Raw genomic sequence first — 13,731 nt, 5'->3', positions numbered from 1 at the left:
GGCCCCCACAGAGGTTGCCAACCACGCAGACCAGTTCCTGTGCTCCAGGAGGACTTGGCTTAGGGACACTAGAGTGTGGGAGACCCAGAGGGTGGCCCTACAAACCCATGGGAGTTAGGAGAAATGCCTAGGCTTCCAGGTGGGGCTGCAGGAAGCGGTTTATCAGTCTCGGGGGAGACCCTGCTGCCCACCCATGCTGCTGGCCAGGAAGTGGAGGCACTCTATGCCTCCTCAGCACCTTTTGCCACTGGGCTGTGGGTGGAGGCTCAGAGAAGAAAAGGAGCTATCCTGGGGTCACACAGCACAGCCAAAGCCCAGGGCATGGGGAAAAACCTTGTGTGCCTGGCCTCAGCTCCTCCAACTGGTTTGGCAGGAGTTTCAGGCTTTAGGGCATCCATTCAGGGTGCTGTGGGTAGCTGGGTAGTCCAGGCTGACTTTAGAGGTGGGTCATTCTTACTTGACAGGCCAGTAGCTCTGACCCCTGCCCTATCTGCGACCCTGCAGCACTGGCTAAAGTGCCTACCCCTTCTTTGTGCACTGAAAACAACAGCCCCAGGCCTGATAGCACCCAGCCAGGGCAGCCTGCAGGTGGGCAGGACAGCCGATGAATGAGGGGCAGTGATGAATTAGGACATGTCCAGCCCCCATGTCCCTTCTTGGAGGACAAGGGTCAGGAGGGCACAGTTGAGCCAGCAGGGATCCAGGGACCTCTCCCTGCTGTACCTCCCTGGGGAAGGCCTCCCTCCCTCCACCCTCCCCACCCCCACGCCCGCCTGGGCTGGCTGGGCTCCCGCCAGCCAACACGACATCAATATTTCATCCACGTCAATAAGAGGCAGCGGCGGCGGGGACAGCGGCTGCGGCAGCACTCGCGCCAGCTCCAGCCCGCAGCTCGCAGGGAGAGTCAGGTTCTGTTCTTGCTCAACATGGATGTCTTCAAGAAGGGCTTCTCCATCGCCAAGGAGGGCGTGGTGGGCGCAGTGGAGAAAACCAAGCAGGGGGTGACGGAGGCTGCCGAGAAGACCAAGGAGGGGGTCATGTATGTGGGTGAGTGACGCAGGGCGGGGCAGGGCGGGGCAAGGCAGGGCAGTGTGGTGCCTGGGGTGGGATGTCTGGTACCTTTGGTTGGAGGACCTTTCTCCCCAGCTCCAGGGAGGCACTCTGGGAGGGGGCGAGGACCTGGCTGTTGAGGCAGGGTCTCCAGATCCTGCAGCATCTACAGTCCCTTGCACACACCAGTGTTTGCCTCTGGCTTCCTTGGAGCCCCAGGGTCTCTAGGACAGGATCAGAGTGCCACTCAGACCTCTGACCCAGCTGACCGCCTCTCTATGCATTCATCAAGGCATGCACAAACACATCCTAGGGTCCTCTGAACTTGGACACCCTGAAGCTGTGAGCAGTTGGTGATTAGGCGAGCTCCCTCCCTCTTCATATGGAGCTGCAGCCTGGCCAGGCCACAGGTTCCTCCCTGCCCAGGGTGAAGAGGTGCACAGGGGAGGTGGGACTCTGGCTCAGTGCCTAACCCACTCCAATGCCCCTCTGCTCCCTCTGAAGAGGAGGCAGGGGAGGTTGAGGCAATGACTCAGCCCTCATCATCCCTGACCAGCATGCTGCTCTGGAGGCCGGGCCACACCCAGGCAGAGTCTGGGTACACCAGTGTCCCTAACTCTCTTTTGTCCCTCCATCCTGTCCTGTCTCCTCCCCATCCGTCCCCTAGCTCCAGACATAGCAGGAAGCAGTCCTTTGAAGGGGCAGCTGGCCCCCAGACACCCTCTACTGACCCCCAGCTTGTCCAGCTGTTCTGTGGCTTCTTTGTCCTGACCGCCTCCAACACCAAGAGGTGGGTCTGGGCTGACGCTTCCATTTCCTTCCCAGGAGCCAAGACCAAGGAAAATGTGGTGCAGAGCGTGACCTCAGGTGAGGATCCCCAGGACCAGGGGCATGAGGGACGGGGCTTCAGCACTCCTGCACCCTAGTACTAAGGGCCCATGGCCAAAGTCCTCCTTACACCAACTGGGGTCCAAATCCCTATGGGGATCCAGATCCCTGCACACCTGAACTGGATCAGGGTAAGGTTCCCACTCCCACCCATGAGTGTCAAAGCTGTCCTGAAGTCAAAAACAGGGATCGGAGGGTCCCAAAGAGCCAGAGTCCCAGTGCTCTGGGAAAGGCCTCTCTGCCTGACTTGGTGGGGAGGGTCAGGGTCCAGGCCAGCCCCAGTCTTCCCACAGTGGCCGAGAAAACCAAGGAGCAGGCCAACGCTGTGAGTGAGGCTGTGGTCTCCAGCGTCAATACTGTGGCCACCAAGACCGTGGAGGAGGCAGAGAAGGTTGTGATCACCACCGGGGTGGTGCGCAAGGTAAGTCCTTGCTCCCATCCTTCCTCTGGGTCCAGAGAAGCCAACCAAGGTGGGGGTGGAGGACGTTACTCACAGACCTGGGCACTGAATCTCCTTCCCATTCATCACCTCTGTGTGTCTGTGCAGGGGTTGTGCTTGGTGTCCTCACATCATTCATATCTGGAATCCTCACAAATGCCCCTGAATTGGAGAGTTAGGGCTTATTTTATAGACAAGGAAAATGAGGCCCCAAACCAGGCCAGCTCCATGGCTTTCAGCATGGAGGATATACCACATTTTACCAGTGAAAACAGGTCACATGGTGATAAGCAGCCTCCCAGGCAGTGGACATCAGGTTGGAGCTGCAGAGTCACCACCCAGTGTCCAGCTGCTCTCCTAGACCTGGCTGCCGCCTCCTCCCAGGAGCAGCAAGGAGTCATCGCCCCCTGATGGTGAAAAAGTAGTAACAGTTCTGACCCCACCCTCCACTGGGTCCTTTGTGTGTGAGCAGATGTGCAGCATGTGCTGAGTGTGTGTGCCAGGATGAGGGGGCATGCGTGTGTGCGTGTGTGTGTGCATGTGCGTGCAATGTGTGAGCGTGCATGGGAAAGAGGGCCGCAGCAGAAGGCACAGCAGCAGGAGGCATTGCAGAAGGTAGATGCGAGCTGCATGAGGTGTCCCAGCACCTGCCGCAGAGCAAGTTCTATTGAAAGTTTTTTACACTTATTAACTTATTTAATGGGTACAAATATCCTACAACTAAAAGGAACAAATAAAATTTTTTAAAAAATGGGTACAAATATCCCATGAGATAGGTCATGGAAACCAAGGCCCAGGGATTAGGTAATATACCCACGGTGCCAAAAGGGTGGTGATTCTATGGCTGGCCTGGCTCCTGAGAGACTGTGAGAGTGTAGGTTATGACAGGGATCTGAGAGTGGGGCCGGGGCTGACTCCTTAGACACGCTGTCTCCATCTCCCATACCTGATTCAGGCCACCCCAGTCAGTGGAGTCTGAGGCTCTGGGCGTAGCCCGTACTGGGGATCCCTGCTCTGGGAGGGGTAGAAAGATACAGGCCCTCTGTCCCTGGCTCCAGGAGCAGCACCCAGATGTGTGCTTTTAGGGCTAGCACAGGATCTCCTTATCCCCAGAGTGGGCAGCCGTTTCCTCTTCTAGTCAACAGCTCTGCCCCTTCCTAGCTGTGCGACTTTGGGAAGCTGTGTAACCTGTCTGGTCTCCATTTCCTCATCTGTGAAATGAGAGTGAGTGTCTTTCTCACTGAGCTGTAGGATATGGCAGAGAAATGACCTCCAGAATGTAGGCCTCCCTGGTTCATGGTTAAAGCCCAATGAGTGGTCATCATCATCATCATCATCACCAGTGCCCTGGGCTGGACCCACTTGTATCCAAGGAGGCCCCCCTCCACACTCCACAGCACAAAAGGCCTCTGGGGAGGTGTCAGGCTGGGTTTGGCCTCTAGGAATTTACCCAGGCACTCCTTGCCTCCTAGAGGAGCTGCCTCAAGGGAGACTCATTTTCTGGTGACACCCCAAAACTAGTATCAACTTGTCTCCCCAGTGAACCATAGAGGCCTGCAGTGCTTGTGACTGCTCATGCCCCAGGCTTCGTGCACCAACCTTGGAGTGGTCAGACTAAGCAGGTGGCCCTCTGCCTCTCACCTAGAGAGCCTGGCCCTCCCTGGCCAACAAAGTTCTGTGCCCTTTTATGCTCCACTCCACCAAGGGGCAGGATGTGGTAGCACAGAAGTGGCTGGACCCTCCAAAGGCAGGAGCTGAGGGCAAGGACCAGGCCAATCACCACTCTGTCCTGAGCACTCAGCTGTCATGACCACTTAGGCAAGAGTCTGACTGGCATGGGGCATAGGGGACAGAAGACAGGCCTGATTCCAGAGCCTATCCAGGATGCAGGAAGAGAGAGCATGCTCCTGTGGGCAGAAATGGCCTGATGGACAGCAAGCTGAACCTGATGCTGACTAGCTCCGCTGCTTTGAGCTCTGAGGCCTTGACCTGGATACCTAGTCCTCCTAGTCTCAGGGTCCCTGTATACAGTGATGACACAACTCTCCTCCTAGGGCTCTTTGGGGACTCAGAGGAGTGCAAAGGTGTATGCTAATGTGATTCAGGAACATCTGTCCACTCTCACCCTCTCTCCATGCTCCCATCCTTCTTCATTAAGGAACCCCAGCAGAGGGTACCCAGGATTTGGGATCCGCTTGCGGAGGTTGGGGTGTATGAAGCTGGGTTCCAGAAGGTCTTGGCATCACCAGACAGAACTCCAGCTGTGGGCTGTCACCCCTCCAGCCCCTCCAGTAGGGACCTCTGATCATCTTTGAGGCCAGCATAGATGAGACCCTAGCTGCAGGTAGCTGGGGGCCTCTGTGACCTCCTTATGGTCTCCCTTTTGGGGGTGAGGGTACCAGGGATTGAACTCAGGGGCACTCGACACTTGACCACATCCCCAGCCCTATTTTGTATTTTATTTAGAGACAGAGTCCCACTGAATTGCTTAGCACCTCGCTTTTGCTGAGGATTGCTTTGAACTTGTCAGCCTCCTGCCTCAGCCTACCAAGCTGCTGGGATTACAGACGTATGCCACAGCACCCTGCCTCATGTCCTCTTTGATCTCCTGCAGGAGGACTTGGACCAACCTGCCCCTAAACAGGAGGACCAGGCAGCCGAAGAGGAAGAAGTGGCTGAGGAGGTAGGCACTGGACTCCAGGGGCACACTGGGGGGGTTCTTGGGTAGGGACCCCAGCCCCCACAGACTCCTGCTTCCCTCCGGGGGTTTCAGAACCTGTCAGGGAGCCTTCTGCAGCCCCCAACAGGGACTGTGGGTAGAGCCAACCTTGGTCTGGAGTGAGAGATTCCTTCATGAATGACCGTCCCAGGGCAGCCATTGAGTGTTGGGGACCTGGAGCAGGTGTGAGAGTCACACTCTCTCTCCCAGGCCAAGAGTGGCGGAAACTAAAATGTTGCCAGATGGCTGCAGAGTCCCCGAGGGACACCCCTCTGCCTTGAACCCCCTTCCCCCCTGGCATAAGGAGTGCCCTGCCCTGGAGTGTGCCCTGCCCTGGAGCGTGCCCAGCGGGCTGCCCACGCTCCTCGCACCCAAGCCCAGCTGTCAGAGACCTGTCCTCTATGCTGCTGCCACCGACTTCACCTCCTACCCTCATCCTCTCTGGCCCCCTGAGCCTTCTGGACCCACAGAACAGATGCTGCTGTGATTTTTTTTCTTTTCTTTTTTTTTAATGATTTCAAATAAAACTTGAGCCTCACCCCACCATGCTTCCTCTCTTTTCTGTTATTGTTCATGAAGCCCCCTGGGAGGTCTCAGGGACAGGAACTAGGTTGATGGGACCAGGTACACTATGGGGATACGCAGAGTGCTTCTGGAACTGTTGCCTTCGGGAACCATCCCCCAAACACATACACAGCCATCCCTTTAGCATGATGGCAGCGGCTCCTCCAGCTCCCCACAGTGGGCATCTCACACTGTCCAAGTGTGCAGGGCTGGATGTCCCCAGCTTGAGCTGCAGCTCCCCCTAGGGGGAACCCCACCCACCAGCCTACTCAGCGTTGCTGAAGAACCTGAGGTCAGCTGGAGTTGAGGATGCTGCATATGTCTTTAGCACCAACTGTCCTGAAGGAATAGGGACACCTGATACCCTCCCTGGAGCAGAGGGTAACTTTCAAAGCTTAAACACAAAGGACGGACAGTTCCTACCCCAGCAGAGCCATGAGGTGACCTCCCACCCGAACCCAGCCAGTCATAAGCTCCCCACCAAAATTAGGGTTAGGCTCTCTTTTCCTGCACCCAGAAACTTGTCAGGTGTCATTAAACAACATGACAGCTAAAGTGCATCAGATTGAGCCACACCTCGAGAGAAAAATAGTAAAAGCTAACAATGAAACTGGGCACAAACCAGGGGCCTTGCCCCAGGAGCACCCCATTGATTCCTTGTTCTGCTACGAACAGTGAGACTGCCTGGGCTCTGGGGTGCTCTTGGCAGAGTCCCCGCCCCCCAAGTTTTCAAAGCGACCCCAGCACCAGGCTGGTCAGTGTCCCACTGTCCCACTTTGCCTGGGGTCTTATTCTTTGGGAACCTGGCTCTCTCCTTTGATAGCCAATTTAAACTTCAAGCTTTGAAGTGACTTTCCCTAAGCCTCTGGTCCTTGGTTTCAGAGTAAGAGCTGGAGGCCACACATCATTCCAGACACTACCCTGTCTATACTGCCTCTGCAACAGGGGTCAGGGTCAAGGGCAGCCCAGGGGGATGGGAGTCAGTCAGATACAGCTGAGCTAGGCTGACTCCTGGTCAGCTGGTCACGGATGTCCATTGCTGAAGAGGCAGAAAGGAGCAGAGGCTGCTGGTCCCATGGGCAGTAGTGAAGGGTCTGGGGGAGGCTCTGGGCAGGCAGTGGTGTTCCTGCTGTCTGGTTCAGACACAGGCATATGAGCAGGCCTGTGCATGCCCCAGGGGCCTGGGTGTGTTTGAGAGTTCTCTGGACTGTAAGGGAAAGCAAGGAGGAGCAAGCTGAGCTCAGGTGACTGGGTGTGGGGAGAGAGGATACCTAGACCAAATCCCTGGGCACAGCCTCCATGGGACTCCCTCCCAGTGCCCCTCTACATCTGCGTAAGCAGTCTGGAAGTGTCCCTGCTGATGCTACACACACACACACACACACACACACACACACACACTCGGAGGTTCTGTCCTGGACTCAAGTGCCAAACATCAAGGTCAGCCTATTCCAGCAAGCTCCTTCCCCACCTGAGGGACACCTGCAGTACTCTTTGCTTTTAAATGCCCTGTCATGTGCTCTGGGCCCTTAGAAGCTGCTTCTGTCTTCTCCAGAAGAGCACTATTCTTGCATTATGCCTCTCCTTGTCTGAGAGGCCCCTGGCCCTGCCTTGTCTTACAAGGCCCTCCACTGAGAGTTGGGCATGTACCCAAGGGAAAATCTAAATGAACCCCCTAGATTCATTTGTCTTTAGTTGGCTTTAAAAATCACTAATTTTCAAAAAAAAAAAATCAAAATTCTGTAGGTCACTCAGCTGAGTAGTATATAATTAGTCCTGCACTAGCTTTGCTGTAGATGACACCTCTGACATGAGGGTTATGATGATGGCAGTGGCTGAGTCTACTTTTCAGGGACTTGCAAAGCACTTTTGCTGAAACCTTGCCAGTGTCAGATGGGTGACTAAAACAGGGTGAAAAGTCTTGGCATTTCTGCCTCCATATTGTGTGTCTCCTTGGCCTTGGGGTCAGACTCTAACTCTGCATACACATATTAGTCACTTAAGGAATGTTTGGGATTAACAGTGAAAATCAATTTGCCCCAAATTTACCTAATCCCTCTTCTCCCCTTTCAGGTCTGAAGACACCAATTTAAGAGTAATATTTTCAAGATTTATAGGGGCACCATGATCTTGTGATTATGTGTGTGCCAATCACAGGTTTCACAACAACACCTTCTAGACCACTGGAGAGGTGTCTAGAAGTCTTCAGTCATCAATCCTAACCTAAGACCCCATTCTATCCCCCCTGCCTAGAGATGAGAAGAGTTTGAAACTTATGCTAAGATGGTCTCCCCGCCTCCCGCCCAGGGCACTAGACTACCATCTTCTAATTTTGCTGGCATTCCAAATAAATCTTTTTCCTTACCCAACAATTTGTCCTACCTTCATTGGGCCCCTCTTTTGGCAAGGAGATGGACTTGGGCTCGGTAACAGGCACACTCCAACCCATTTAATCCTCACAAAAATACTTTGGGAAGATTGTGTTAGTGTCTTCTCTTCAAGGTTGGGAACACAGAGGCTCAAAGAGGTAAAGAGACTTGTCCTAGGGGTTTCTGAGCCCAAGAGGACTGACTGCAGTGCCTGATGCTGTACAGCCACACTGAGCGGTCTCTGCATCACCTCTGAAGGCTGGCTGGCCCTCCGGACAGCAGCTGCTGTCTTCGTGTTTTGCTTGCTACTCACAGGAGCTGAGACTGGGTATCAAACAGGATCTGCTTCCATGTGATGCCCAGCCCAGTGACAAGGGCCTTCCAGATTAAAGACATGGTGTTGTGGGAGGGGTTTCAGGAGGGCTGGAAAGGCTGAGGCAGAGGCTGGGCTGAGCTCCCAGAAGTCCCCCACCACTGCCTAGGGGATTGCCTCCCTGTAACACCTTATGTATGTGAAGGGGGTGGGGTAGGGATGGGGCATTATGTGCTCTCTCCCTTCCCCCACTAATCATCACCTGACCCTTTCTCTTGCCTAGTGTTTTAATCGTCTTTAATCTATACTTTGTGTGTGTGTCTGCATGTGTGTGTGTGTGTGTGTGTGTGTCTGCACATGCATATGCACATTTGGGCTTCCAGACACTCCAGGCCAGTGGTTGACCCTCTGCTGCTACAAGGAGGATATAAGACAGCACAGTGGCCTGGGTAGGCAGGGGCTTCCCAGAAATCTAAGAGCAACTCCAAGTGTGCAGAGAAAGAGTTAGTGAAGGTCACAACACTAGACCTGGAGAGGGGGCAGTGGGATGTGTGTGACCAGAGTGTGCTGGGGAGGGTGGGGGCTTCATTATGCCTCTAGAGTGGGGGATGGATATGTGTTGCTGTTTCTGGAATCCTGTCTCCCCAACTCAGACGCAGCTTCCTGACTTCTAGTGCCCCAAGAGATCCTCAAGTCCCTGGACTTTTTTGGAAAGTGAGCAGACCCTGAGCAGCGCTACTTGCTCTACTGGTCAAAATTTGGTGACCTGTGACAATCTCCTTTCCAGCTGACACAAGGGGGCAGCTTCCTCACTCTTTACTTGGGGCTGCTCGTTTTGCAAGTGCTCATGCCAATCGCTCCTCTTCTTGTTGATCTTTACTGAATCCTCTCCAGTCTGCAACCAGAAGCCCCAGAGCAGACAGCCAGTCTGCAGCACCACCCTGGTGTGTGGGAACAAAAGGTTCCGTGATTGCCAGGGCGGAGGGGTGGGGGGTGTGGTTGGGGGGGTTCAAAGCACACCAGCCCAGATTAGAGTCCTGGCACAGAGGTTTGGGTAAAATCTATTCACCCTCTATCTGCCTCAGTTTTCCCTTATAAACTGATGCTATTAATAACACTTATTTTACCAGGTGGTGTAAAAATTATACAAGAGATTGTAAAACATTAAGAAAGCTCCTGGCGCAAGATAAATGCTTAATAGAAGCCAGCTGCTATTATTAATGTTGGCTTCGGTATCCAGCTCCCATCTTGACACTGACTTCAGGCTCATCAAGCGGGGGATCCCCAGGATTGAAGAGGGTGAGGTCGGACTGGCTGGATGAGAGAAGGTGTATGTGCCTCTCTCCTGTCCAGTCACTCCTTAACCTAGTCTCTCTTCTTAGTCTGGTTCTAGTGGCAGCCTTCCCACTGCAGGTACCCAGGGGCAAGCATGTCCTCTGTTCTCTCTCCCAACCTCCCTCCCCCGCCCCTCAAGAGAAGCTTGGCACAGGGCGGGATCATGCCAGGATTCCGCCAGCCAGCCGGGAACCGCCCATGCACACCCCCCCCCCCGCCCCCCAGCGAGGTGGGCCGTCCCTGGGACGCTTTAAAAATACAAACTAGCGCACCAGTCTTCAGAGCGGCGAGCAAACTCCAGCGGTCTGTGTGTCTGAGGTTTTGACTACCCCGCATACCCCTGGAAGCTATGGCCAGCAAGAGTTTTAAGGACTTGAAGCAGCAGGCGGAAGGGACAGCCCAGGAAGCAGGTGAGGACAGCATTCTACCTGGGCACAAGCGGGGCCACCCGCCTGGATGCACCTGGCAGAAGCCACGGGTCTGCGCAGCCCACATGTCTGCGGACTTCATCTCCCAGAGATGTAGGGGCCTCGGACCCCCCACCTGCGCCTGCAAAGAATGCCCTGAGGGACAGGATGTTGGGGATAGTGGTGCCCCAGGGGTCCTAGGCTGTGCTTTGGGCTTTGTCACCCCTCCTGGGGGGGGGGGAGCAGGCAGGCATCCAAGTCTTACCCAGGTCCTAAGCGTCCCCACCCATGCCCTCAGGAGTGGGTAAAGTTCCACGAAGAAAGGACGCTGGCTCACTTCCCATCTGCCAGGTCTCTGAGCACAGGACGAATGGGATCAGGGAGGCTGCTCTAGACCTCACTGGGCTTGATTTTGACCCTCTCTGGGGTAAAAAAAAATCCTTACTTTCCTTACTTTGAAGTCCTCTCCTTGTTCCAGAGGCTTCACAGCTGAAGATGGAGAGTAAGGGATATGAAGAGACCCCTGGCTCACTGGGTTCCTCCTTGCAGCACCTAGTTCAGGTTTCCTGGGGAGGCAGATACTCTGGTGGCAAGGAGATAGCTCTACTTTGGAAGTTCCACCTCCTTTCTGCATTTCCTTTCCTAATGCCTTAAGCTGCCTACCCACTGAAGCACCGACATCCATGTTTGTGTGCTCTTTGAGGGGAGCCACAGGGGGAGGAGGTAGGAAGGGGTCTTGATGAACGTAGACGCCCTAGAGTCAGGTGCACTAAAGGTGGGACATCAGGCATTTTCTATGGGAGAAGTTGTTAAAGTGGACAGGGTCATCCTGGACCAAGACCAACAGTAGCCATAGCTCAGGTGCCATCTCCAGCCAGGGGATCCCCAGGATTGAAGAGGGTGGGGTCGGACCCACTGGATGAGAGGAGGTGTGTGTGCCCCTCTCCTGTCCACAGTCACTGGATCCCTAACCTAGGCTCTGTGCTGCCTTCCTTCCTCGAATATTTTCTCAGCAACTCTGGAGATGGGATGGGAGGTTGGCAAGAGGAGAGGGCCAAGAGTTATAAATAAACAAACAAGAATGCCCAAGTGACATGGTTGGGTGGCCTTGGGCAAGGGACTTCATCTCAATGGGCATCAGTCCCTTGGGCCTATAGGATAGAATAGAGAACACAGGGAAGTGGTGGTGGGGTGACTCCCCGTGGTCAGTGGTGACTCAACAGGGGATAAATTTCCTGTCTTTCTGTTCCAGTGACAGCAGTTGGTGAAGCAGGGCAGCATGTACTGAATCAGGCCACAGAGGCTGGACAGAAAGGTTTGGCAGGGCTGGCGGGGAGGAATGATGGGCAGCCCCAGCCACTTCTCAACCCTGCTTCAACCCTGGACCATCCTCTCCTCTGCAGGATTCTCTGCCTAACAAGGACCACAGGCAGACTTCCTGGGGAGGAAGACCCCTTCTCTTACCCACACACCCTTCTTTCCTTTCGCAGCCATGGACAATCTTGGCAAGTCTACCCAGGAAGCCATAGACAAAGCTGCTAACCAGGCCTCTGACAGCGTCTCTGGTCTAGGGAAGAAATTTGGCCTTCAGAAATGACGGAAGACATGGGTACTTCCCTCCAGGACCTGTTCAGCAGAACTTGGCCCTAAGCTCTGTTCAGCAGCTACCTCTTTGGTTTGCCCTTCATTAAAGCTCATGATTCCACACTGTGTCTACTTAGTGCTTAGCGCCAAGTGGGACCCCGGTAAGGGCAACCTCAAACCCAAGACCTGAAATCGAGCCTTGGACTTCCCAGACTGACCGTCCAGAGCACTCTTTTCCATCCTCTCATCTTCCTAACCACTGGCTCCCTTATCCGCCCCACCCCCACCCCCAATTCAAAGGCGCTGGCCCTGTTACAGGAAGCCGGCCCTCCTAGAACTGGAGGTACTCGGTCCCAGATCTAGAAGGACTCCGCTCTGGAGGGGGACGAGGGGCTGCAAGAGCTGGGGGGGGGGGGGGGGGAAGAGGGGACTCGGGAGTTTCTCCCAGCCGGCTGCACCCAGGAGGATGGGAGCGGGGGCGGGAGGGAGCCCAGGACCCGCATCCTTGAGAACCTCAAGGAACCTCAAGGATGCAGGGGCGACGCGGAGTCGCGGGAGCCGGGCTTCCGGTCCACTTCGCGAGTGAAATGTCTAGGCCAGGGCCACACCCGGCGGTGAGTCACGGGGTGGGGCCTCGGGGTTGTTTTGAAGCGCTGCACGCAGCCTCCGGGCTGAGCCCGCCCCACCACGCCCCCTAGGGAGGGGCCTCCCGGGTACTGGGCTGAGCACGTGGACTTGGAGCGCGGGACCCAGTGGTGCGGGGGTCTCTCCTCCTGCTGGTGTGCACCAGATCTCCCTTAAATTCTGCATCATCTGGCGAAGGACGAAGGACATTTTCGTCCGGCGGGTGCAGATGGAACTAGGTTTACCCAGACCCAGTGCCTTCTCACCCTCCAGCACGTGTCTATACACGCGACCTCAGCCCTGGGTGAGCCCTGCTAATGGGTGACTCACAGTTGCCACAGGATGCGGCCCGGCCTTGGCCCCGAGCTCGGGCTGCGGCTGACTTCTTCATCCGATGCCCATTACACCTTGGCACGTCACTCCCGAGTTCCCCTTTCCCACTTCCATGATTTTGCACTGTAACTCCGTCCACCCATCATCTATCCTTGCAGCGCGCACACTAGGACTTTACGTTTTAACTAAAAAAACAAAACAAGTGACTATCCGACACTTCCCAGTTCTGGGAAGATTTGGAGGAAAACGGAGTCCTTCCTTAGCCCGGGAACCGGAGGCCACCCCACCCACCTCCTCCGCGGGGCCTTCCCCTGCCTGCCAGAAGATGGCAGTGTTCTCTTCCTGGCTTCTTCCTTGATCTAATTGTAGGTGGCTTTGATCTCTGCCATCCGCACCCCAGGGTGGCGCCCAATTCCATGCTCAGGTCCTTGCAGCTAACTGTCCCCTAAGGAGTACTTTCCAAGTCTGCAAAAATGAGCCAAGGATGGTTCCCTCCAGCTCAAAGAAAGGTCTCTGCAGGCAACACCAGCATCCCCAGGAGACCCCATCTGCGAAAGGTGACACCTGATCAGAAGAGATGGCATGGAAACACACCAGGAGGCTGGGTGGTGGGCGGACCAGGAGAGCCCCAGAATCTTTCTGGTGCGCATCCTTGCCCTGTGTGACTCAAGGATAAATTCCAGTTCTGAGTGATTGCCTTCGGCATAGGTGCAGGACCTAGCTCTGACCTAGGAGAGGTCAGATCAGAGGGAGCAAAGAGGCTTCTAGCCAGGTTTTTGGTGATCATACGTAAGTAAATAAATGAATAAGACAAGGAAAGAAGCAGAGCCTCCTCTTCCCCTGGAGAGACAGAGAGAGGAGATGAGGTGGAGTGGGGAGCGTGTCTCTCTCTCTGTGTGTGTGTTCCATTTGTTACCTGCACTCCAATCTACTTTTGGCGGGTGGGGGCCAGGGGATTGAACTCAGTGGCACTCCATCACTGAGCAACATTCCCCACCCTTTTTACATTTTATTTTGATACAAGATCTAGCCAAGTTCTCCAGAATGACATTGAACTTTTGATTCTCCTGCCTCAGCCTTCTGAGTTGCTGGGGTTACAGTTGCTT

The 13,731-nt window shown here is 55.0% G+C and overlaps 2 protein-coding genes across 3 annotated transcripts; both read left to right on the top strand.

Moving 5' to 3' along the window:
* The first annotated feature begins 809 nt into the window (after positions 1-809).
* Sncg (synuclein gamma) lies at positions 810-7,939 on the top strand. 2 transcript variants are annotated; one of them, XM_071610713.1, is made up of 5 exons: positions 810-1,047; positions 1,876-1,917; positions 2,232-2,359; positions 4,992-5,060; positions 7,734-7,939. In XM_071610713.1, the coding sequence occupies exons 1-5, from the start codon at positions 927-929 to the stop codon at positions 7,737-7,739; spliced, it is 366 nt and encodes a 121-aa protein (XP_071466814.1). In that variant the 5' UTR covers positions 810-926; the 3' UTR covers positions 7,740-7,939. The 2 variants fall into 2 exon arrangements, with proteins under 2 accessions (XP_071466814.1, XP_027795824.1); XM_027940023.2 differs by lacking the exon at positions 7,734-7,939 and adding an exon at positions 5,307-5,639.
* A 2,016-nt stretch (positions 7,940-9,955) lies between these two features.
* Adirf (adipogenesis regulatory factor) lies at positions 9,956-11,789 on the top strand. Its single transcript, XM_027939878.3, has 3 exons — positions 9,956-10,087; positions 11,337-11,399; positions 11,575-11,789. Exons 1-3 carry the CDS (start codon positions 10,027-10,029, stop codon positions 11,679-11,681), a joined length of 231 nt encoding a protein of 76 aa, XP_027795679.1. The 5' UTR covers positions 9,956-10,026; the 3' UTR covers positions 11,682-11,789.
* Positions 11,790-13,731: the final 1,942 nt, after the last annotated feature.

This window comes from Marmota flaviventris, chromosome 4, assembly GCF_047511675.1.
Source record: "Marmota flaviventris isolate mMarFla1 chromosome 4, mMarFla1.hap1, whole genome shotgun sequence".
Taxonomy (NCBI): domain Eukaryota; kingdom Metazoa; phylum Chordata; class Mammalia; order Rodentia; family Sciuridae; genus Marmota; species Marmota flaviventris.
The sequence above is the reverse complement of the archived record's forward strand: the minus strand, read 5'-3'. Positions and strand labels throughout refer to the sequence as shown.